This window comes from Cottoperca gobio, chromosome 9 (genome assembly GCF_900634415.1).
Source record: "Cottoperca gobio chromosome 9, fCotGob3.1, whole genome shotgun sequence".
In the NCBI taxonomy this organism is placed as follows: Eukaryota; Metazoa; Chordata; class Actinopteri; order Perciformes; family Bovichtidae; genus Cottoperca; species Cottoperca gobio.
Genome location: NC_041363.1, coordinates 16,904,599 through 16,930,962, shown reverse-complemented (window position 1 = coordinate 16,930,962; position 26,364 = coordinate 16,904,599). Strand labels below are relative to the sequence as shown.

The 26,364-nt window shown below is 39.5% G+C and overlaps 3 protein-coding genes across 7 annotated transcripts in view; all 3 read right to left on the bottom strand.

The window, feature by feature from the left end:
- The window catches only part of gpat2 (glycerol-3-phosphate acyltransferase 2, mitochondrial), a 104,546-nt gene extending 102,652 nt beyond the window's left edge, over positions 1-1,894 (bottom strand). For 2 of the 5 annotated variants that reach the window (XR_003832865.1, XM_029440815.1), the window contains exon 1: positions 1,786-1,894. The gene's annotated coding sequence lies outside the window, so the exon portion shown is untranslated. Of the gene's footprint in view, positions 1-1,573; positions 1,694-1,785 lie in introns of all 5 variants that reach the window. The other 3 variants (XM_029440816.1, XM_029440817.1, XM_029440818.1) reach the window with 3 other exon arrangements.
- A 9,642-nt stretch (positions 1,895-11,536) lies between these two features.
- adra2b (adrenoceptor alpha 2B) lies at positions 11,537-17,011 on the bottom strand. Its single transcript, XM_029440159.1, has 2 exons — positions 16,198-17,011; positions 11,537-16,009 (listed from the first exon to the last, which is right to left on the bottom strand). Exon 2 carries the CDS (start codon positions 15,984-15,986, stop codon positions 14,433-14,435), a length of 1,554 nt encoding a protein of 517 aa, XP_029296019.1. The 5' UTR covers positions 15,987-16,009; positions 16,198-17,011; the 3' UTR covers positions 11,537-14,432.
- Positions 17,012-22,775: 5,764 nt separating this feature from the next.
- dusp2 (dual specificity phosphatase 2) lies at positions 22,776-25,840 on the bottom strand. Its single transcript, XM_029440802.1, has 4 exons — positions 25,186-25,840; positions 24,706-24,827; positions 24,299-24,518; positions 22,776-23,730 (listed from the first exon to the last, which is right to left on the bottom strand). Exons 1-4 carry the CDS (start codon positions 25,571-25,573, stop codon positions 23,513-23,515), a joined length of 948 nt encoding a protein of 315 aa, XP_029296662.1. The 5' UTR covers positions 25,574-25,840; the 3' UTR covers positions 22,776-23,512.
- Positions 25,841-26,364: the final 524 nt, after the last annotated feature.

Sequence of the window (26,364 nt, the reverse complement as noted above, 5' to 3'; positions counted from 1 at the left end):
GCTATCATGTGGTTTTATAAACAAACATACTGGATACTGCAGTAGGCTTGTGCCAACTGACACATCAACTATGGACGACTGAGAAGATGGTTGCAGATTTCAGATGGCCGAGCCAATTTACTCAATGAAAAATGTTTTTATGAATTGTATAAAAATCTTTAACAGTCTGATGTAGTAATCAACTAGTAACTTCCTACATAAATGTGTGTTTTACATTTTGAACTGGAATATAATACCAAATAGTCTAAGCTCTGATCTCTTGCGGATGGTTTGAACATACAACAGTGGGCTTCTCTGTCACAGCATCAGTTATCACTCCGTTGGGTTTTTTACTATCCAAACAGCTCTGAACTTGAAGAAATATTTTTTTGTGGGGGGGCTAATAAGCATAATGTTAATCAGTGTGAGCCATGCTGCTTTTTGAGTTTTGTTTAATCAATCAATGGAGATGCATGCTTCTAGCAAAAGGCATGTGCTGTGTTATGAGGGAAGTTATGAAAATGCTCAAATTCTGACTATAAGATACATCAACTGCAGATAAACTGAACAAAGCTTCTTGTGGATTTAGTAACATGTCCCATTTCTCACACTTTGAGCAATTAGTGTTACATTGTTTATTGAATTAGTCTATCAATTTTTCCATGCAACTTTCAATTTTGTACTGTGATAGTTTGTTAAATAGATGTTTGAGGAAGCAACACTAACTTAGGTCAGCTGGGACGTCCGATTAGTCGATTGCTATTGACAAGCTTATTAAATGTTCTTGAAGACTATAGACTCCAGCTATATTGTCCATATACCACACAAGCCTATTTTAAAAATATGTCAACAGAAATAGGAGATGCAAGGTTGAGAAACCCTTCCTGTTACTGTTTTCTTTCTTTGAGACTAATAATCTGTCTGGTCTGATCATACTCCAAATGTTTGTAAAGTATGTAGGCTATACACTGGATGCTGTAATATGTCAATTTTTCTCCTCAAAGCAGTAGCACAACCCATCAGAGAGGAAGCTTATCTTAAGGATTTATTGTCCTAGTAATTCTGCAAACAGGAAGTACATGTATATCTACAGATTTATGGGCACAGGATGAGTATCATTGCATTAAAGTCCATATATTTGAAGGCAAAAACAGCCCTGCAGGACAGTAACTCATGTGACCTATATTTGCAGAGCTAAAACGCTGACACAAAGCAGCCATTTACAAACGATAGAAAAATATTCATCAAAATGTGTTATAACTTAAGTGTACAAAAATACAGGCCAGCAAGTGTAAGAGGGACGGGCTAGCTGTTAGCTAACCTAACCGTAGGATGCGCCATTACCTTTAGTTCAGAAATTTAGCAGAAGCATAATTTTTCAAGATACACAGGCATTGTGCTGTAATTAATAAACTAGAAGTCGAAAAGTCATGCCAAAAGCAGAGAGCTGATATTAAACTGTTAAAGTAAGTTATTAACATTTAGCATGCTAATTAACGTTAGCCATTTAATGCTAGCGTTGCAGTTAAAAAAACGCAAAAGCCAATGGAGCATTTTACCCTTACAGTTACAGAACAACGACAGGTTTACTAACCGGGTATAATAGCTCCTGGCCAAATATCAAATGTCCTGTGAGTAAAGATCTGGTCACATCTGTTAACCCGTCTGATGGTGTGAACCCGGCTGCCTGCATGGCACATGTGCTGAACAAGCCCTGTTTGTGCAATAGAATAACGTTACAGTATCCGTTTTTGTGACGCCTTGCCAAATTTTCTTGAACCCAGAAGATCGTTTAACAACACTTACTGCAGTTCGAAGATGTTTCCAGAATCGTAACAGGGTTAAATATTCCGTCCGCCGCTGCACCTTTTTTTTCGTTTGCTTTAATTAACAGTTTCTCAAAATCCAAACAAAGATGGTTACCGGAAGTGACCTATCATCGTGCTGATTTGTACATGTGAAGATTAAACGTTATATTATCAAATATATGTACATGAATTGATGTTGTTTTAAATTACTTTTATATATACTAATACGTTAGTATGTTATATTTATTCTTGTGTGGTATCACTTTACAGAAATTCTACATTGGTCCTCCTGCAGCCCAGCTGCCCTGACTGGGGCATGGCCAAATAGAGTGCACAAATCATTAATAGCCTAAGTGATTCAGAGATGTCACTGATCCAAATACAATAATAAGCAATGAAGCTTTGAAGTTTATTCTTGACCATGAAAATAAGTGTTTGACTAAACAGTCCCAATTCAAGGTCCACTTACAGACTTTTTCCGGTTTCAACCTCTTGGGCTACTAGAATTTCGAGCGCTTTAGACCTTTTTAGTTAACCTTGAAAATTATAGACATATTTAACATACATTTTGCAGACACAGAAAGTTTGTAAAAGGAGGAGAATGTGACTAACATCCTTTGGCATGTGTCCTTCATAATTTCATGTCAATGCAAAATGGTAAAATGTATAAATGTGTTGCCTGCAACTGCCAAAACAGTAAATTAAAAAGAGGAAAAAGTGTTATTGTGACCATTAATACATTGTATTATATGTTTGTTTCCTATCATATACAGAGTTTTGCTCGAAGCTTGTCTTATTAGTATGATCTTTCTCAGATCCCACCATGACTTCCAAAGCCATAAGAACTAAGTGTTAGTCCAACTGAAGCCAGATCTTGTGGACCTTGTATTTGAGCCTATTGTGGAGTTAGGCCACCCACTTGTTTGAGTTGTCTAAAGGAGAGGCTAAAAGAAGAATAGAGCCAGACAGATAAGAGACTCACAGGCAGTCAAATATTTACAAGTGCAGAAGCCATAGAGCTAAGACAATGCAAAACCGTACAGGAAGTTTAGCTGCCAATAAAATGCAATGGATTGTAACTTGATTGAATGGTAAGCCTCAAGATTCCCTTTGCGGATGCATCATGTCTGTAGGGCTGTAGTTTGCATATTACTGAGCCAGTTTAAACAGATGGGGAAATGAAGCGCTGCGTACACTTGATTGTGCAAACAACATCAAGCATTTACTGCATATCTCTCTTTGCTCCATTCCATTAGAAGATACTTGTTTCCCAACACCAGGGGAAGGATTTTCTCCATTGTTGGTGTTTCTATAAGTATTGACCAGGCCTTGAAGGATTTGATATTTATCCAAAGTAATTGTGCTGATTAGTTCTCCCTCCCCAGGTGAAGGTATGTTAATCTAAAAAATCACCTGGGGTGAGCCCAAAAGATCCAAAAATCAATCTTTCTCATCCTTTGATTGTGTGGCTCAGTAAAAGACGAGATAAGAGACGCTGCTGCACAGGTGTTTCCTCCCCAGGGAGACTTAATGGACATACACAACATACTGTATGATACCATTGACAAAACATAATTAACAAAACATTGACAAAATGTAAGAGCAAAACATTTTTTTTACTGTAGTAAAAGCTGTTTATTTCAAATTATTTAGCGCTGTGGAACAAAGAATTGACATATTTTCAACTTTTTAAATTTGTTATTTGGAATGCAATCATTTACCTATTTACACATCAACTAGATGCAGACCCACATTCACATTAATTTGGAGTCATGTCATGTCCACTTCATGAATCTAAATAGAATTATTTAATTAGATTTATTTTTAACTTAATATCCGACCCCTCAGCTAGTCGTTAACTTTGTCTGCCTGCTAATTGGTGCTGGACAAGTAACTAAACTAAATAGTGGGTTCAGAGGTTTTTAGCTGAAAACACCTGCTTGCTGCTGCTGAAAACAAGGTTGATTTGTTAATGACTGTGGGCCAGAAAACCAAAACAATGAGCTAAAAGAGGCAACCAAGATCCATTGAGCTGAGGTAAACTGCTGAGTAAATTGAAAATTCTCTGTGGATTCACATACACATAACAACGTAATCTATTAATTTTATTTTTTTAATTAATTATTAATATGAAAATGTTAGCTTTTGGGCTACGTTACTTATGACAGGGCCACTCCCTCAACAGCAGAATTCCTCTTTTGATTATGGTGTAGTAAACATATATATCCAGATGGCCTCCTCTTAAAAGGGATACCCTTCTCTTTTCCACGTTATTCCTTCTCTTGTCTTTACTATGTAGGAAGAGAGGAGTGGCACTGATGGCAAGGAGAAGCAGTGACAACTGCATCATGCTCTCAGCCCTCCATTGCATGACTACCCAATCCTATTGGAACTGATGATTAGCAATAACATCTAACCACAGAAATAAAGCAAGACCTATATGCTTACGGGTAATTATGTATTTAATAACACATTTATTGTAGGCGTGGAAATTTCACACGGTTTTTTAAGCCAAGTGTTGCGTCTCTCAACCATTTTTTTCTTGCAGACACATCACCGACTGACTCTGACTCACCATATATGCTTTGAATATCTTTAATTGGTATCTATCCCATTTGAGTATTTATCTGCACGTTACACATGATGTCAATAAGGTATTTAGTATCATTTCAGTCAAGCAGAATATTAAAATAATTAGGCATCCACCCACTTACAGGGCACACATGCCTACACTCACTAAAGCCAAACTGGTGCACGATGAGCCTTTTGAAGACGTATCAGAATATATGAGACAAAATTTACTTTGGTACAAACATGCCACAGTCGTCATTACAAGACTCACACATGTACACAAAATAACCTTGATAGCTAGTTACCGGACTCAGGGGTTCATTCCCGCAGTGCACCAGAGTAATATATCCGGTGATGCCATTACGTCAGGGATGACTCTTCAGTTGCATGCTTTGTATTTAATATGGCTGAGCTGAATTACGAGAAAAAAGTGTACGAGTAAAAAAGTATCTGTCTTAATGTGACTGCGTTCTGTGTATGTGAATGAATGAATGTTAAAAACACACACTCACAGGTACCCATATTCACCCAGACATATCCACCGATAGACTCTAAGCCAATTTGTGTTAGCCCTGTGTCATGTTTCATCATTGTTCATTCCATCACTCAGTGGCCACAATGCTTGATAAGCAATTTAAAGAATTTCTCAGCTGTCAATCAGTAACACCCGTCCCTATCAAATTACCCTCTGCTCTCCTGGCTCCCCTCTTGTCTCTGATCACACACTTAGCCGCTTTTGTCATCTGGCACGCAATGACAGCCACAGGAGGAGATCTGCCTTCAACAATCATATACTGCGAGGATCATGCATAAAAACATGAGCACACACACACACACACACACACACACACACACACACACACACACACACACACACACACACACACACACGCACACAAACACTTTTGTCTGTCTGAGACAGCAGGATATACTGTAAGTGCCAAGCTGTGTATTTGACTGTTGTTCTTCTGCTATGCAGTCTGGCTTTAGTGTCCTCAGGTGGCAGGGAAGTGTAACTAGAAAAAGTCTGTCACTTAAGTAAACTGTTTCATTTCACTCTGGCACATAGTTGCATTTATTTAAGTACCTCCTAAAATGTATATAATATAAACTCATGGGCATGAAAAAAAGGGGGGAAAAACATGTTTGAATTAATTAACCAAGTTACCAAGTAACCAAATTACACTGTGTTTGTAATTCTATCAAGGTAACGATAAAAAAGTAGTTTGGTTTCCAACACACACAATTAAAAAACAGGCTGTTTGGGAGTCATTATCTAATAATAGCATAATTAATGATCTCTGAATGATGTGTTGTTGGTAGCCTTGGCCCCCTCCCATAAAAAAAAGTAATTCTTAGATTTCGAATCAAGACTGTTTCTGGTTATTTACAAATGTCATTAAGACCCTTAAGGGGAGGAATTTGATACTGAATATCATTAATTGTTCCTTGTGTGACATCACCCTAAGGGTATTGGTTTCATACTTTTACATTGCTTATAAATATGAATTCATGGAAGAAAAATTCATTTTAAACTACATAAATGTTGTTGTTTAGCTGATAGTTAGTGGGGGTTTTCTGTCTCTACTTTGCAGTGTGTTTCATGGTTAAAAAATGGCTTTGACATTTGACATTCAACATTACCAATTGACTGGCATTGGAACACCGTAAATGCACTTCAACATCCTTGAATAAGTGGTACCCTTTTCTGGAAGATGGTTTACAGAGTGTTATCTACTTGGCAAAGCAAGGCTTACAGGAAATATTTATCTTAAACATCTCAGATGACTTGTCTCAAATGTCTGCCAGCATATGACAGATAGCAAACAAGGGATTCCTCTCTTTGTAGTTGGACTCACATTTCTACCGAAATGTTGCGGAGTGATTGATATCAGAAACACTCAAGAATTATAACAGAATGTGGCTATAAATGCCTGCAGGAAGGAGCTACTTCATCTTCACTCCATTTTATAACTTTTTTCAGGCAATGTCGAATAATCAGAAATGTAACAATACTATATTCAGTGCTGCCTGCACAAAAGTACACACACAAAAATATATGAATGTATTTGCTGGTTGAGTGCTTTATGAGTCGAGAAGACAATACAGGAGACCTTTGAATCTTCTAAAAGAGGTAGAAAAAGATCATCTATTTTGTGTCCAGAGTCGTTTGCCTGCTGGCCTCAATCTTGGTTTTCAAAGTGGACTAAAAAAATATTCCTATAAAACAGTGAAAAGCTTTGAAACCCCTGAAATGATATTCTTAAGTCAACCAAGGATTGAATGTTGAGTCTGTGATAAGAAAGAAATACCTCTTTCTCTTTGCTGTGCTGGATGCTCTCCTCCTGTTAGTCACATGGAGCTCTTCATCCACACTGATGATGAGCGGCCAACCACTGAAATCAGTCACTGTTAGGGCTTCAAAGTGGAGAGGAGAAACAGTGGGACGATGCCAGGAAAATAAGGTCAGCGGCCTCATTTAAATTAAATTTCTTCTTGATGAATGATGTGAGCAGAAACCCACAATCAGCAGTTACTGCATTTATAAAAACCTTTTTTCAAGCTATTCTGTATTTCAAAGAAAAAATCAAACTAGGCTTGAATAATTTCCTTCTACTGTTTAGTTGGGCTTCTGCAAAAGGGCAAATCTGTTAAAGCTTGGAGGAATTATTAATCAAATACAATCAGTTTTTGTTTAAAGATATGGTTCATGTTTATTCTATTTCTCACTGAGAGTTGGATGAGAAGATACCTCTCTCATGTTTGTTTGGTAAATATGAAGCTGAAGCCCAGATTAACATAAAGACAGGAAACAGCTAGCCTGGCTCTGTTAAAGGTAAAATAGTCTGCTTACCCGTACCTCTAAAGCTCACTAATTAACACACTATATTCTGTTTGCTTAATCCCATGAGGAACCAAAGAGTTATCAATACAACAAAACTACAGGAAGTCACTGTTCCTAGCCAAGAACACATAACGGCTGCAAACAAATACACATAAAAGTTCACATGAAGTTCATATATTGAAGGTAAAACATGCTCATGCAGCAGTTTTGTTTTGAGTGCTTTTTGTGAATAAAGCGTAGCCATCCATGGAAAGTGATTTTAAAGCTACATCTAAGTGTAAATCGAACGACACTTTCAGCATTTCATTGAAATAAAATGGTACATCATTCACCTGGTAGAAGTCCTAGACTGCAGACATCAGCAAAAATGGATGCAACATGGTGTCAAAGATGTGTGAACTCTTAACAACCCACTATATTGAAGGAAATGTGCGTTGTGATCATTTGTAATGGAAACTGTGCCTGTCAAGTCAAGTCAATTTTATTTATACAGCCCGATATCAGTATACAACACCATCTGTCCGTTTCGAATATTAAAAAGCTGTAATGGGGAAAAATTATAGAAACCTCAGGAAGAGCATCTGAGAATGGATCCCTCTCTGATGACGGACAGACGCGCAAAAAAATGTTGTGTGTACAGATTTAATGAAATTACATTAAAGACAATCTATACGACAAAATGATATGTAATATAATATATATAATATATAATGTGAACATGAATGGAAAAAGATGGATCCAGGAGAATGTCAAGCAGCTTCCAGGTGTCACCAAACAGCTGGAGCCTGAACCACACAGCTGCCTCTCCTGTTGTGTCCATTACTTAGCCTACTGTACTACTATAGCTCACATCCAGCCAGCACATCCTGTTCTCCTTACTGCGCCAAAAGTGACACACACAAACACACACACACACAAACACACACACACACAAACACACACACGCACGCACACACACACACACACACACACACACACACACACACACACACACACACACACACACACACATACACAAAAAACAGTTTTGCGTAAAAACAGGGGAAATAGATTGATGTTGTAGTAATTACTTGGGATCTATAAATATATTACAGAATATAGAATATAGACTCTATTACGATAGAGTGCTAAAATTGACAGCCAGGAGAATCATCTTTAAACTTGGTCTCTTTTTTGTTTTGTTGTTTTTGTTTTGTTGCTGTCTGCAATGCTGTGTGTGTGTGTGTGTGTGTGTGTGTGTGTGTGTGTGTGTGTGTGTGTGTGTGTGTGTGTGTGTGTGTGTGCTCATGTGACAGAATGTGTGACCATGTACAGTATGTGTGTGTCACTGTTTGTGCAGTTGAGTGTTAGTCATCTGTTTCTCTATTTTAGGCTTGAGTTTTTTTCTCATTGAGTGTATCCTGACTTGGTGTGTTTGTTTGTGTTTGCCTGAGAGTCTGCGCATGTGTGAGGGTATGTACGTGCATATCTGTGTGTCAAAAGGACCTTTGTAACCTTTTCATGATGGCCAGGCTAAATAAAGACACATTCTTTCTCCCCTCTTCATATTGGGCAACCTTGCTTGGAAGTCACACACAACTGCACCAGTAATCCATTTTATTGTGTGTTGATCCGTCAGTACATCAGCTGCAGATTTTCTTTGTTCGTTTCACAGCCTGCGCACAGATTTTTCAATCAGATGATTCAGTTCTGATTTGGATTCTCATCAGAGTTCTGGCTAGGCTTCGATTTTTGTAGGAAACATAGCACTAATAGAGTTATAACAGCAGAGGCTGATGCTGCCCACGATAATAATGGGGCAATTTGGCCTCTTGATTCTTTTCTTTACCAACACCAGGAGGCACAATAAGGCCTCAGCGTTTACACCTGTGAAAAACATGAAAGTAATTGTGTCCACAGGGAAAGCAGAAATGAGGATCATTCCTAATTCAATGGTGAGGCCATACTAGAATATTTCCTAAAAATCATAACACTTCCAGCTGGAACAGCTTATATTTTGACACTTCTTTTTTTTGTCAATTAGTGATCTTTCATTTTGTTTTTGAATCGTCTGTTCTTCCATATTTGTGAGGACTCTCATGGTTGCCTTCTCTAGCCCCTAAACCTCACACATTAAACTGCCTCAACCAAACAGCAATGCAATAAAAGATGTATCTGTGCGTTTGCCATAAACATACTGTATTTGATTTTTGAAGTTATTGAGTTGGAGCAATGATGATATTATAACTCAATTCAGTTCAAGTCAATACAACTTTATTTATCCTTGCAAGGGCATTTGTAGGCAGCTAATGTAAAAAAAAAAACTTTTTATAGCTGTATTGCATTGCTAAAAAAAAACTTCTTCAACATGGAAGTGATTCAACTTCATACAAATGTTACAATATTTCCTTGCATGCCAACGTGCACATTGGCATATATTAACAGTTAAAGCTTGGAGGAATAAATAGTCAAATCGCTCACATAGAAGAAGAGGAGAAAAACAATTAATCACAAAAGTAAAATGATCAAAGACTGCTGTGGATTGGTAATACATACATTAATTAATAATATAAATATTCAATAACACATACAAAGGCATCATAGTAACATCCTCAGGGCAGCAATGAGAATTAACTTGTTAAGATGTGTTCAGGAAGGTTAAATATGTATTATTTACTTATTTACTAGTGAATGTGAAAACCTTTGTTCATTTTGTATTTTCCTGACCCCAATAATAGCAGTTGCTGCCAAGGTAACAGCTAAAGCAGATCTATTAAACAAAAAACAACTACATGCCTAATCCAGAACCCTTTAAAAATGTCCTTATTTTCTCACTTTCAATAGAACTGCAACAACATGCGCACGTTCACACACTCACACACACACACACACACACACACACACACACACACACACACACACACACACACACACACACACACAAACTGACCATTACCACTCCGTGAAACGGCCACTCATACAGCGATTCTAATCATAATTGCCTGTGCCCCCCTAAAAATGACGTTTTTATCACAGATTTCACAAAGAGAAATGCTTTTTAATGTCTCCACCTTCAATAGGGAGAGAGCCTGTGTGTGTTCTGTTCCTTATAATTCATCCTGCCTCTTTGCTGTTTTCAACAGCTAAATTACGGAGTTAGGAAATTATTCTGGCATTATAAAGTGCTGGAGATTGGAAATGGAAAATGCTATGCGCTGGTACGCCCTCCAAACACATACATATTCATACAGGAGAATGCTACATCCATCATATAATTTCAAAACGAGAATAAATGTGTTTGTCTGTGTTTCTATATTTGTGGGTAAGTGTTTGCGTTTACACCTCTCCTTTTATAGGAGCTCGCATGTGCATGTTTCTTCTTCATAAGGCTACTATCGTGTGGGAATAAGAGGCTAATGAGTATGTTGTGTTTTTTGTTAGTCGGACTCTGTCCATCCACTCTCCGGAGGGTCCACTGCCACTAATCAAGCCTGCTTTATATTCCAGCTGAGGCTAGAGAATAAGCAGCTTAGGGACACTCTATCCAACTGGATATACAACACTGTAAACATACACATCATGGTTCCCTGTGCTTGGCTATGATAAGGTCTCAGTTCACCTCCTCGTGCACCTCAAACCACAGCACAGTCATGAATATGGAAATGAAACCGTGAGGATGTTATGGTGGGGCATCGCTTCGGTGGTGTAGCTCTCCAGCGAGTGGAAATATGTGTGGGTGAAGAAAAAGCACAACAGAGAGAGTTGATTCAGTGCTTAGAAATCCCCCAACTGCCCATCAGCATAAATCAATTACAATTCAGCGTCGACCTGCTGACCTCAAATATAACAAGCTGTCACTACAAGTGTGTGTGTGTGTGTGTTTGATGAGCCTATTTCATGACTTGAATACAGTATGTGACACTTGGCGCAGAATGACACATCCAATATGTGTGTGTATGTGTGTGTGCATATGTGATATTTGGCAACATGCTCCTATTCCTTATAGACTTCCTCTGTGTTTGTTGGCAGCAGGCAACATCACTGCTGCAGCCTACTTCTCATGTCCCACTGAGATAGGAGATTTTTCAATCACATCTTGAACTGCCATCAGCCCACAATGTTATGGACTACTTCCTGTAGTTATGTTGCCATTCAGGGCTATTTCAAAAGGCTGGGAATTACTTTTTAGTTCAATATGTAAGATAGAAATACATCATTCTGTTAAAGCTCTCATATTTGTGAAACAATTTATTAGTAATTGTGCTCCTGAAAAAAAATGTTATATTCCCTCATCCATGCTGTTGTATCATGTGAAGATATATGAAATAAACGAACAGGTGATTGACTCTTTCAATGACTTTTTCAAGTAGCTTTATTTCCAAACTGGAGAGGGATGATGACAGATGGGGGATAGAAGATTGTAAAGCTCAGACCATGTAGTTTGATCCAAACACAATAAGAGACAATACAGGCGGTTTCAGGGGAGAGGATGTTGATCAAGAGGCAGATTACTGCATCTGTCACCTTTAAGCCATAATTCATACCTTTTAAAATGAAACAAAAGCAGCAGTCTCACCACATAAAGCCATGGTTGGGAGGTTTGAACAGCATTGCAACTCATATTTATTGGAAATGGCCATGAATTCATGGTCTCTGTGGCTATTTTTGTAATAATTGTGTTGCTATAGCTGTTTGTATTTCTGGAGAGAAAATAACCATTTTGGATGAGGGCAGGGAACAGTTGTATAAATGCACGGCGCTCTTACTCTTCATCATTTTGTGTTATCAGTTATTTGAATCTCCAAGCAGCTCTGTGTGGTATGGATTGTAGCCTTAATGTCCTGCACAAAGCCTGCAAATCATCCAACTGAAACTGACTACGGGTGCTATTGACATTTCCATGTTCGATTTCTTTTTGAGGAAAAGTTTGACAACAGTGCTGAAGAGAGATTTTCATGCTGTAGTATGCGTGATTAATTGTACATTCATGAATGTGCTTGTATCTCTGATTGAACATTTTACTATAACTACATGACACAATGACACATGTTGCATTGTAGGTTCTGCATTATGCACATAACTCAAAGTTTATCTTCCTTCAATTCAACACAAATGCATACACCCCAAGCTCAGATCAAGGTCAATCTGCACAAAGCACGAGCTCAAAGGCATGAATCAATGTTGCTCTTATTCAAGATATTACAAATCTGTACAGTGTTCTCGCTCAATATCAATTTGACTTCCTTGACTTTCAGAATAAAAGCACAGTAGCTGAACAATAAATAGGTAACAGACAGAAAACACAAAATAGTTAGAAATAAATAATACAGTGTTTTCAATCTTTGCGTCCCGTCACATACACCAAATTTAAAGTAATACTTCATTAAAGCAACACAGAGCCAGATATCACAGAGTCAGGCTGGTGTCCTATAAGGCTCTTTGGTCCCTTGAGGATGATCACTTAAAAGCCATGAACTCAATATCACTGATAAACGCTGACTTTTGATTCAATAAGACTTTCTCAAAGTAATGATGTACTATTGATCTGTCCATCAAGTAGAAACATTCACAAAGTGATGCCGGCACCAGGAAATCTGGTCACTATTCTTACTAATATTACAGTAGATCTTTAGTACATAGCAGCCAGAGGAGGCACACTTCTGCAGAAAAAAACCATTAAAGTCAACACGCACACACACACACGCACACACACACTCATACAGGTCAGCAATATCAGACAATTAGAATAATTGAAATGTTGCTGCTGACAGCCCTTGTCCCATTGAGTCAATAAGCCTGTGTGCTGTTCACAGTCACACAGACACATTTTTTCTTTTCTTTTTTAACGACAGAGCCTCAGTCTCATGGTGAGAAAAATAAATGTACCATTCATCCTCTTGCCTCTCAGCTTTAAACCACATGTGCCATGTAGCGGTCCACTGCAGCTGATGTGCCACAAGCGTTGGTAAAGAGTGACTCAGCCTAATGGTTCTCAGAATAACCCATGTAGGCGAAATTAGACACATCCGAAATTACATTGTTCAACTGTCCTTTACAGTCAATGTAAATGTCTCCCTGCTTAATCAGGTTTCTGGAAAATAATGTTGTATAATAAGAATCTAGTTTTTTTCAGTCTTCAGCAGAGGCAACCCCTGTTAGATACTGTGAACGACCTCTGAAGCACTTTCAAGGGGCTAAAAACTGTTTAGATTTTTTTCCCAGTCCATTGGTGTGATAGTCCAGGGTAAGTTAAAAAGTAGGAAACAGCAAGCAAAGAGGATGAGTAGGGTCAAACTGTTTTACTTTTACATCTCAATAACATACATGTAGTCCAAAATCCCCCACACTTCAGCTTATTCTGTATGTCAAGAAAGGGGAAAGCCAAGAGTTTCATTACAAACGACCTGAGTGTCTCTTATGACCCACACCAAGCCATGAGCAAGGTGACTGCAGGCTTTCCTTATAAAAAGCCCACAAGTTCAGTTTGAAAGGGTGTCATTGTTTGTGCTATCACATTTGAAGTAGTCAGAACCTTCTCTTGTTGTTGCGACTTTAGATAAAAATCGAGGAACACATGTTTGCCCGGCAGCTGGGCAAATTAAGACTGCAAACGTAAGAAATCACCACTAACCTTGTGTGTTCCTTGTGCTGTTTATTGATAAATAAATGGCCCGAGGCTCACAGGAATCAAAGGTCACTTTTTCTTCTTTATATTTATTTTCTTTCACCATTAATCCTGGAGTATTTAATAACGACAAAACCTTAAATATAATACATTAAACTGTCTATATTCTGATTCAGGAGTTACTTATCTTATTTTCTTCTTCCCTCAGTTTTATAGAGAGTGTGTACATTTCTTATTCTGCACCACCCTGTGTCCCAGCGTTATCCATTATTCAATGTGATCTGGAGATAAAACTTTGCAATCAAAATCTTATCAGCAATACTGAAGTGCTAAGCAGTTAAGTGTCTATTGCTGCCTCTATTCTTTGTCCTGTCTCATCCCACACTATGTAAAAATATGTGCGTATCTGCTGCAAGCAGGGATTTCACAGTCCAAGTTGACTGTTTGCGCACACTGTGGCTGTAAAAGAGTGTCTCTCAGTTCTGAATTTAATGCTGGAATTTCCACACTTCATAGTTTTTTTTAAACAGCCCTTTGAGTTTTCTGAAAAATAGAAATGATTGATTTGTTATGCCTCAGAAATAGCATTTTTCTGTGTCCAGGTCCTGTACAGCAGATTTGTCTGCTAAAAGAAAGTACCCTTGGTGGTGCTGCACAATATCTTTTTGAAGGCCTTTCTGAAGTCTTTGTTGAAGATAGTGTATATAACTGGGTTGAGTGAGGAGTTGCAGTAACCGATCCAGAAGAAAAACGTGAAGAGTGGATCAGGGATGGCACACGTCTCCGGGCACACTGCCTGTAGAGAGTAGGAGAAGAAGAAGGGGAACCAGCACACCATAAACACACCGATGACCACCGCCAGTACAAAGGTGAAGCGCTTCTCTCTGTTGACCATTGCTTTACGCCTCGCCGCTCCAGGGTTGTTTTCTGTCTTTGACTTCCTCCCTGGCACCAACCGAGATCCCTTTGAAGTGGCCATCATATCTCGGTAGCGTTTGGCTGAGGCCGGGGAGTGGACCCCCCCTCCTGCAGGTGACCCTGGCATGCTGGTGCTGCCTCGGTCTCCTCCGTGGCTGTGCTCCATATCGCTCTCTGTGCTTGAGCTGTCGCCATTGTTATTGTCAGCTTTTTTCCCTCCCTTGCCCTTCTTCCCCTTCTCTTTAGTCTTGGCAGGAGCTGAGGGGCCACGCAGAGAGGTATCAAGGGAGGTTGTGACAGGGGTCATGGCTAGAGAAGGGGATGGAGGTTGCAGGAGATTTTTGGAAGTGGGATTTTGGGAGCTATGAGTGTCTCCTGAGGAAGGAGAAGGGGTGATGGCGAGGGTGGGGGGTCTGGCACGGGAGGTTTTGTTCGATGAAGGCGGTGTGATTTCTTCATCATCCTTCCCATTGGCTTGTACATGCCGTGGAATCTGACTTGGTGTAGCACAGCTGGCCCCATCTTTCCTTGGCTCTCCTGGCGGGCAACGCGTTCTCTGTTTGGCAATTTGGTAGATTCTTATGTAGACCAGGATCATGATGAGGCATGGAGCAAAGAAGGAGCCCATGGTGGAGTAAAGGATGTACCAGCGCTCATCATTCAACTGGCACTGGGGTCCTCTCTCACTCCCCTCCTCCCCTGCCTCGCGTTTGTTCAGTGACAGCAAGGGGGGGAAGGAGATAATGGCAGCGATGAGCCACACCACCACAATAGCGGCTTTGATGCGTTTGGGAGTGCGTTGACGCCCGTAAGTGACCCTGGAAATGGACAGGTAGCGGTCCAGTGAGATGGCGCACAGGTGCACAATGGAGGAGGTGCAGAAGAGCACATCCAGCGCCAGGTAGATCTCACACCACAGAGACTTGAAGTACCAGTAGCCCAGCAGCTCATTGGCCAGAGAAAAGGGGATGATGAGTGTGGCCACTAAAATGTCTGCAGCAGCCAGTGACACTAAGAACAGATTCTGCGGTCCTCTGAGAGACCTGCTGGTCAGCACGGCGATGATGACCATGATGTTCCCCACGATGGTGAAGAGGACCATCAAAGTTATGGCGGTGGCGAAGACCGCCGTGGCTTCAGGGGAGTAAGGGGCGAGCTTCAGGATGCTCTGGTTGCAGGGCACGGAGGCTCCGGCGCTGCTCGCACTGCTGTTCCAGCCGCTCAGCTCCATGGAGCAGCCGTTCTCCAGAACCGAGGCCATGCTGGGATTAGCTTTCCAGGAGTCTTTATAGACAAAAAATATGTTTGCTCACTGAATAAAATGTGGTTTTTAAAAACCGTATTTCACTTTTAAGGATCATAATTGTTGTTTCACAAGATCATCATGCATTGTTTGTGCACATACAAATACTGTGTTTACATTTTAAATAATATATGTGATTATAATAAATTATAATTTGTATAATATTTACCTTAGTTGCTTTCGTTTTGTCCCTGTGTTGTTTCCAAACGATAGCTCCCTTGCATCCTCCACGGCAGCTCAACCAAGTCCATTTTAGGCATACAGTCCTGGGCAATGCGTCAAGTCACGGATCACTGCTTTTTAATTAAAAAGAGTTGCCACTTCGTAGAACAGTTTTTACCCCCCTAAAAAACATAAGTCTTTTTGTGACGCTGACTGCTGTGCACCAACCTCTGCTAAATTACAACAAAGCCCGAAAAAACTAAAACTTCACGAAGTTGGATCCTTTTTTCTACTACGGTTTTGAACTCGGGGAATTTAGAAAAATTGTAATTTGGTGTCATTTATAGCGAAGCGGCATTAAATATAAGAGATCGGACGAGAGAAAATAATCTCGATCCCTGTTCGATCTCCGTGCGTCCTCGTTTGGAGACACGCGTATAATTGACAGTCTCATCTGAACAGCTAACACAGAATGGTTTAGATAAAGTGAAATGAATTTACTGTGCTACAATTATTTACTAATGAAAAGAAAACTAATCTTTCAATGCGAAGAATAGCAGCGTTTCCAGTCAATCGAAGAACAGAAAGAACAACGGTAACCTCAAGCTCTCCAGCTCTGCGCATGAAGTCAGATATAAAGTCAAAACGCGTTGTTTCTTCAGCGGTGAATCTATTCCTTCAGAGCAGCTTCTGTGTGTGAGACTCAGTAGCTATTACTCCCGTCCTTGGTTCTTCTGTCTTCTTAGAAGTTCATCAGTATGTCAAGAAACAGCCGCTCACAGGCTTCCTCACAGAGGAGCAGCAGCATCTTCACTTGTGAACAGGACCTTACGACGCAATCTAATGAGCGTGGTGCCTCCCATCTCCCTCTTGCGCTGCTTTTCAGACATGGTGATGTCAATGAGGAGCTGTGGGCGTCATGGGATCCTTACTTTCTCTCTCCCTGTAGCCCCCCTCCCTCCCTCTCACATCTCACCCAAGCAGCTCAACCAACGCAGTAGATTTTTAGAAATGGCTTGTTGGGTGGCACTGCTTTGGTCAATTAACTCCACGGGACACCGCTGTGAGTGCTGAGCTGATGCCATCTGCTTTAAAGAAAACACAAGTTTCATTCCAGGGACTCCTGCACTTTTAAAGCCACTCAGTCGTCATCATCCCCTTCAGTATGTGGCACAGCACATTTGGCTGATGAATGCTTTTTAATTAGATATCCCATGATATTCCTGGATCTTTAGACTTTGTTCTTTACACCATGTTTCCATGTAACATCCAACAATCCAGTCATTTAGGGCCAATGAACGCTTTCACTGCAGCAACTGAAGGTCGAATAAGTTACTGAAGGGCACTGATGATACTCACGTTTCAGCTGCCCAACCTGGTCACAAGCCTAATCTGATTTTTGATTAGGTTAAAGGTGAGACCAATGTTTGAGGTTGTACAGGCCAAACATGACAGGGGTACAATGTGTGTACATTCTGCAGTGTTGTGTTCTGTGTGTTTTATCATCTATTTCCTTATTACAGATCGCTAGAGCACTTCAGACTCATACCCAGCTGTGGGTAAGTAGTCAAATCTTTTAGGATTTTCAAAAAGGTTAAAGCCCTCATTTGAAAAAAACCCCGATCCCCTTCAGAGGGCTTAATAAATTATTAATGTTTCAATCTTTAGGTGGGCAGATTTTGCATCTAAAACTTTATTCTGCAAAGAAACCGATAATTGCAGCCATCACACACACATTGCCATAAAAGTGAATAATTTCCTTATGAAATATGGTCCAGTTAAATTATAAAGTCTCCCCATGCTCAGCTTCCTCTCCCTCACCACTGACTGGGTAAATGCACTGTGCTACCTTCCACTTCTGCTTATTGTGCGAGCTGCAGGGCAGACGTAAGGTACTTGCTTTCTGTGCTCATGCATTTACATCATCACTTGACTTCCCCATTTAAATCCCTCAGCATTTTGCGCCCTGCAACACTTCCTCCCCCAAGATGCACATGCCTACCTGAGATCAAGTGGTCGATTGTCCAATTATCGAGTGAAACCTACGTCATGCTGGCTGAGCCATAAATTAAAGAGTAGCAGAGTTTACATTGTTTTTAAAAGTAGGTAGGTGTATACCTGTGATATAAACTCACAGAAACAAACAATACACACACACATGCCAGCCTACACATGCACACACACACACAATCTTATGAATGGTGTGTGGGTAGGAGGTCTTGTTTACTTGTTTTTGTAGTGCGGCCCCCACACGCTGCTGCTTTAATGAGAGAGGAACCCAGCTCGCCGCCCATGGAATTACAATTGGGAGCCATGCTCTCTGATTGTGTGACCTGAACCGGCAGCCAATAATGGGTTGTACATTTTCCGCTCCAAGCTACACATTCTAAATATAAAGGGAAAGAGAATAAAGCTTTTAGCGGGAGAGTGCACTCCAATCAAGTGTCTCTGTTTCCATGGGTGAACCGTGCTTAGTTACACGCTGAAAATGCATTCTGGGGGAGAGGGGTGTGTCACTGATGCCAAGGTTATAGAAACTGAGCAGCACACAGCATACAGTGCACAGTACAGCGCCCCTGAAGTGCTTGTTGTGTAAGAGCATGTGGTATACAAATGTACACACACACACACACACACACACACACACACACACACACACACACACACGCACGCCTGAGATCCACACGTTTACACCATATCTTTAAAAGTGAATCCACACTTTGAGAACATTTTCTTCATTCGAAACACTTGAAGTCTGTTGGTACAGTATGATTTAACACAGCTAAGAAGAAGTGAAGATAAATCGTCTTTAAAGACTATTTCCAAAATGAGTGCCAGATAACTGCAGGTCAGCATTCTGCAGTGTTGTGGTGGGAGTCTGTGCACATTGTGGTTCAGGTCCAAATCAATTATAGCACAGTACCTGGCCTTTGGATGCTTTCAAGTTAGACCTTTTTTGAGTTATTGGCTTGCTTTTGCCTCCTGTTTACTGTGTATGTGTGTGCTCTTGCAACTCCAACTGTGAGGACCAGTTGGATTTTTATAAATTGAGAGTAAGTTTAGAAAGTGGGGAAATGTTGGCCACCGGCTGGGTAAGACGTGATGTTAGGGTAAAATGAAAATATATTTTAGGTTAAGTGAAGATACTGGTTGGGGACAAAGACAGCTGTTACAAACCTTTTTAGCTTTGGAATTTTTATATAAGAAGTAATGTTTACTAGCAACCACTTGTCGCAGGTTGTATTTGACTGTGAGTTTCAGGTAAACCAAATGGTGATTTTCTCTTCTTCTGTTGAGTATTTGAATGGTTTTAGACCCCTAAAGAGGTAAAAGTACTCAGTATTTCACAATAATAAACACATGAAGATTGGAAAGAAAGTCTGAAAAAAAATATATATAGCAGAATATGTATTCCTCTTATTTCCTATCTGTTGATATTCTCCACTGGACTCCTTGGAATGCATGATATCAGTGAGGACCTTCAGATGCATTACAAGTGTGAGTGTGTGTAACCTGCAAACAATTACAGGGAGCTCTCCCAGAGGCTCACAATGTCATTTTCCTCACTGCTTTTGTAATGATTACAATTGCCGCTTGTGTGTTTGCATGCAAGCCAGCGCGTGTGTGTTACATCACCACATTGAAATCCCCCAGCTAATAATATCACAGTTATTGCTCAGATTATAGTTTCTGTTAGCAGTTTTCCCCAACTGGGATTTCTTGTTTGAGTGACACAGTTTTCAGCTGTGAATAACAAATACTGTAAATGTAATGTCTGTGCAAATCCCTAATCTCCCATGCTCTTCTTTTTGTACATGCAGTACAGGCACAGGCACAGGCACTAACACACATACACACATACACACCTCTGGGAGGTACTGCCACATCCTAATGTTGTATGATTTATCCTGACAGTTGTTAATGTGTACGTGGAGTGTGAGTAAGGGTTTGAGTCTGTTTTCATCAAGGAGCCTTACCGACTGAAATGGAAGTAAATACAACAAATGAGATGAAACAGACGTCTGAACTGAAAGGAAGGTGGAGCAGTCTGCTTCCAGTGATAAATAAATGATCAAATGAGATGAAACCAAAAGTCAATTACATTTAATTAAATGTGTTAATGGACAATCATGTATTAGGAAACAGTACAGATAGGAATTCTGTGTGTGTGTGTGTGTGTGTGTGTGTGTGTGTGTGTGTGTGTGTGTGTGTGTGTGTGTGTGTGTGTGTGTGTGTGTGTGTGTGTGTGTGTGAGAGAGAGAGATGTGTACATGTGGCTTTTATGTGTACAACTCTATAATAAAAGGGCTGCCACAGATAACAAACAGTCTGCTGCGTCCTCTGGTGGATATTTTGAAATCATCTTGATTTCTCATCATTTCAAAAATTGTCACTAGAGAGCACTGTCTGACTACTAACTAATATCCAACGCTTGATGAAACTATATTACTTGAGTAAATGTACTTAGTTACATTCCATCTCTGCAATACAGGAAGTCATCCGGCTGATTGTTCTTTAAAAACTACCTGCAGTGGTGGAAGAAGTACTCAGATCATTAACTTAGGTAAATATACCAGTAAAACAATGTAAACAAATACTCCATTACAAGTAAAAATCCTGTAATAAAAGTACTACTTAAAGTTAAAGTAAGCATGTATTATCAGCTAAATGTAGGCTACTTGAAAGTATTAATAGTAAAAGTACTCGCACTGCAGAAAAATGGCTTGTGACTGAATAAATAATAATCATTAAGTTAACTTTGATGCATTAATGTGTAAGCAACATTTTACTGTTGTAGCTGGTTGGGGTGAAGCTAATTATAAATGATTTACTGTATATAGGTCGACAATTATATCGTTTAGTCCAGTGGTTCCCATCCTAGAATTCGACCCCCTTCCAATCGACCACAAGATAAATCTGGCTACATAAATTAGTATTATCTTTCAAGCTTTGCATTTAAATATTGGATACTTCAAACCTCTTCTGGCGTCAAAACTGTTATTATAATAAACCATTTGAGAAATTTGTAGAAGAAATGTCTCCTTGGTCAAACTGCAACTCAGACATCTGAAAAGTGCAGCTTGGTCTTTGTTTTGTTAACATAAAATCTGAAAAGGTACTAGGTAATCAAAAGATGTCACATAAATGTAGTGCAGTAGAAAAAAGTACAATATTATGTATGTTATATATATATATATATATATATATTATATATAAAGATATATAATATATATATATTTATAAATATTAATATATATATAGATATATATCTGTATATAATTTATAATTATATATAAAATATATATATAAGTATATAATATATATTAGTCATAAATTAAATCTGGTACATGTCACTAATAGTCTATGCTAAGAATATATTTATTTTTTATATATTATTTTTTTTTTTTTTTTATATATATATATATAATTCATATATATATATATATATATATATACATTAAAATATATCTTACTTCTCTTCTTCTTCTCCTCCATTTGATTTTTATGGAAAAGAAAAAGAAGATGCTAATTGCCATGTTGTCACCCTTCATCTGTCAAACAAAAATGTACGTTTGACAGATGAAGGGCAACAACATGCAACTAAAGGCTACACTTGAAATATCCAGTAAAACGTGTTTTTTTATGCATATATTTCAAATGATGTCATATCTAAGTGAACATAAACCAGAACAAAAGTTATTTTTCTGGGTTTCAGTATTAATCAAAACCTAAAAACTCCAAGGATGTGTTTTCTGTCTGGAAAACTGTGGCTAATAGAAGAAGTCAAGTATAACAGTCACGCTTGCATATATTTTAGGCAATGGATACTTGCAAATAAGAGGATTATTTAAACTATGGCTATGACAAGAGTGTGGGTGACATCAGGGGATGAGGTATTGGTGGCCGCTGGTATTTAATGCCCTATTCGTTATTAGTTATTTGTTATCTCTTTACTGCATTTTGCTTAAACTGTTAAATTAAAAAACATTACAACAATTCAATGTTTAAAATAGTGTGACTTGCTGTGGATTAAGTGAAAACTCGTGGAGAGTAGACCTCTACCCATGATAAAATAAAGTAAATAAACTGCGTCTGATATTCTTGTGACCAATGTGTTGTTTGCATGACCGAACGTGTGTCGGCGTGGATTCAATAATAGTTCAGATGGAATCTTGCAGAATGAGGAACCAGCATTTGGTCAAACTAAAGGTTTGTATGTAACAAGAAAGTATTGTTGCTATGCTTATGGGGTTACAAGTGTATGAAAGTACTTTCCAAACTTTGCAAATGTCCCTTGTGGCTTTCTTTAAGTTTTTTAAGTGACAAAGGTCCAAAGTTGGACGTGAAATGTATGTCAATGGATTTTGAGGTCAAAAGGACTTCAGACTGTAAAACCCATTCTCTGTGGATAATCCTCCAAAACACTCAGCTATGCATTTGTAATACTTTCAGGTTTAGCAGCAAAGTCGGTGTGTGAATGTATGCATTTGTAATGTGGAACAAAATATCGACTGTATCATTTTAGGATAGAAGAAGTGAAATGTGTCACAGCAAGTATGAAAGAAGAACATTATACAAAGAAAACAGTGTGCTCTCCAACATGTTTTTATTTTAGTGGAAAAAACAGCAGGAATCAGTCAAACCTTAAAGTGCAGTAACAGACAAATGCTGAAATAATAAATACAAATAAAAATTCTATTTACATAATAAAAACAACTTCTTCCAGCTTGAGTGCACAAAGTGTAATCCATCTCAGGATACAGAAGGACACAACACCAACAGCAGTTTGTGCATTTTCATCATTTACACTAGAAACATTGAGATTCCTCCAGTATTGCTTTAAGTACTTAACAGTGTTGTCATGTCACAGTGGTCGAAAATGTGAGGGAATGACTTTCAGTATGAAAATAAGACAGCCCTTGAAAACGACCAGGCACAAGTCAAACAAAATAACACAAACACACAGAATTAGACAATCAGGCATCATCCCCTCAAGTATAAAATGTCAGGGAAATGACCTCATATCCAACTTGCTGGCTCAGAATCACGATTGTTCATAACACGTTTATATTGCCATCTGCTGTTTGTTAGTTTTTCCTGAAAGTAGATGTCCAGATCCACCAGCCATGTGATGCCAGCAGCACAATTAGCTTTTATCTGACTGTACAAACTATACACTTGTGAAATGTACCAATTTCAATAACACAAATCAGCACATTTGTACATAAGAGTCCTGATAATGCTCCGAGTCAACGCCTGCACGAAGCAGGAGAATTAATTAAAAAAAGGAAAAGTCATGTAAATGTGCCTCTTCGGGGTCTTCAACCCTGGCAGAGGACGTCAGTTTCAAACTGCAGCAGCTGTCCCATGAAGGCCAGGTTGGGGGAGATGACCTGACGCCGTTGCTTCACAAAGTCAAAGGCCTCCTCCAGCTTGACGCGCCGCGTGTGCATGAGGTAGGCCAGACAGATGGTGGCAGAGCGGGAGATACCTGCCTGGCAATGCACCAGCACCCGACCACCACTCTGCTTCACTGAGTCTGTAGGTGGGGAGCAGAAAAAGACGAGACGGAAAGAGGAAGAGAGATCAGCATATTGCTTTCCATTTCACACTAGTTTCTTTGACATCAGTGAGAATGTTTTACAGGCAGAAATACATTGAAGGCTTTCCACTGAATGACCAGAAATGAAAGTGCAGACATTATTCACCATGAGTGAAGTTAGTTCTTATAAATCCAACTCGTCTGATCTAAACTTTACAAGGTTAAAGGTGTCAATTTTAATAAATTAAATACAGTTATTTTCTCCATCTTGTGCAGCGTAATCCAGTTGTTTTGTAAGCAGACGATTACACTGTTGGTCCACAAGTCTGGGCTACAGAATGGATTATAGTGTACAAGCTGCTTAGAGACATTTTTGGGATATTTTATGTTTCATCAAAAGTGTGAATAGATTACTCACTTAACTAAGACAAAACTAATTCACTGTGTGTTTGGTGGGTCTACCGACTTTTTTACATGACAATGATGAAATGATGACAGTACTTTCATCTTAAGGTTACACTGTACACAGGTCGGGGGGCAGTGGCTGTTTAGAGGAGGAACTCACCGATGAAGGCAATGGCTGTGGAGAAGCAGGCTCTGATGTCAGCAATGAGGCTGTCTTCTACAGTGAGCCGCAGGTACTGAAAATCCCCCTCAAAGAAGTTAGGGCATGTGGAGGAGACGTTGAGCACAGCTGTAATGCCCACTGCTGCGAGGGTCTCTCTGCGGGAGGAGTGAAGGGCACTGCCCAAAAACAGGAAGGGCAGCAGCTCCACTGGACCACCCTGCAATTTACAAAATCCAGACAAATCCCATGTTTAAAACCAAGAATAAAATCAAGCAGTGTGATCTTCTTTTTAATGCTATTTTTTCCAACTACTTAAAAGAGTTTTTTGATGAAAATTCTATAATGTTTATGTTGTAATACATTATGTGTTGTCTATTAAATCTTCAAAGTGAATTTGATCTTACCTGATCATATGCTGGTGTCCTCCGACCTGTCACTATTGGCTCTGGTTCCACTGCAGGGAGGTGATTGATGGCTGAGCTGTAGCAGAGCTCTGGATAGGCCTCTGAAAATCCCTCCAATCCACCTAAATAGAGGTCACATAGTATTAGCTAAACCCCAAGCTTTCCCCAAAGTCCTCCTTAAAAATCGGTCATGTATAAAACAACTAAAACAATTATCAGATAAAACAAGCCTGTATATAACTTTTTACAATATACTAATTAAAAAGTTTGTTTAGCCTTTAGGTTTGATTATGAACATTTACACAAGTTACACTCTTATACTTAAAGACATATTAGTATGGTCAGTGCACAGATATTAGTAAACACGTTAGTAGCTCATGTTTTTTCTTACAAAGTCAAAACCCCCAAAAGACTCCATTTCAACAGTAGCCTAAAATGACTGTTTTGGTGCGTAAAACCAGATTGAAAAAATCTTATTACCTTGTAAAAAGCAGATCTGCGTCTGAACTTCGTTTTGCAGGGCGGTGAGCAGCATTTGGGCCACGCTCTCTGCCTTCAGCTCGGCCACGGAGCGGCTGCTCTCATCCACCACCACTACTGGGGAGAACTCCCCGCGCCGTAGCCGGCCCAGGAGCGCCTTATCCGGGATCAGCCACTCCAGAGCCACCACCGAGCTCTTAGATCTACGACGCAGCATTGAGTTCCAATTGACATTTCGGGACTCGCTAATGTGCGCGAAAGAAAAATTGAGGAAAGGTCTGCAGTCGAGCACCACACTCCCAGCAGAGGTGTACTGCTCCCGGGGGGTCCTCAGTATGTGAACCAGCTCATTGCCACTTATTTCCAAAGGCTCACTGCTTGAAGTCATGGCTGAAAAAAGTGTTTAAAATAACTTAAAAGTAATAAATAATAAACGTTTTCTTCTTACCAACAGGAAATATCAAAGAATAAAAAATCTGGGTTAAGTGTTTTTCCTGTGAGAATCTTAAAAGGTTGATAAAGTAGACTACTTTTGGTGCCGATATTAAAATCTACTGTAAATGTATCTAGAGAGCACTTGTTGAATCCTCCGTCAGGTCTGTTAAAATCAGTTTTAGATTGAGATTTTCTCTTCTTCATTGATGACAGCTGTGAGAGGGGCGGGGTCACCACAACCCGCCTTTGTTTTCCACGGAAGAAACAACGTCACAGGCGGAACGACCATATATGGCCTGGCCGTAACTCCACATATGGACACTGACGTCAATTCTGATTTTCCTACCGCGCACGTGGTCATTTGGGGTTATCCTGTGTTTTTGTGTTGAATGACGTTATGCTCAGAGTTAAAAACATCGCTGTCCTGAAACAGCAGCATTTAGAATTGAGTTATTTGGGTTAGATTAAATCTGATCTTCTCTAGGCCACAGCACTACAGCTTCTGTGTTCATGCCACATGCACACTGAAGTAACTCTTTCCTCTCAAGGCTTTCACTTAGTTTGTTTCTTCTCACCTTCGGGGAAAGTAAGAATATCGCACTACTAAAATACCAGAACGGGGTTGAAGTGCTTTGTTGCTGCTCTGCTGGGAAATCATAACATCTGCATCTTTCTTCTCTCTTATGACATTATCGCCTATAACACTGCACACTAAACTAAATGTCTTTTTAGAAAAGTTACTCA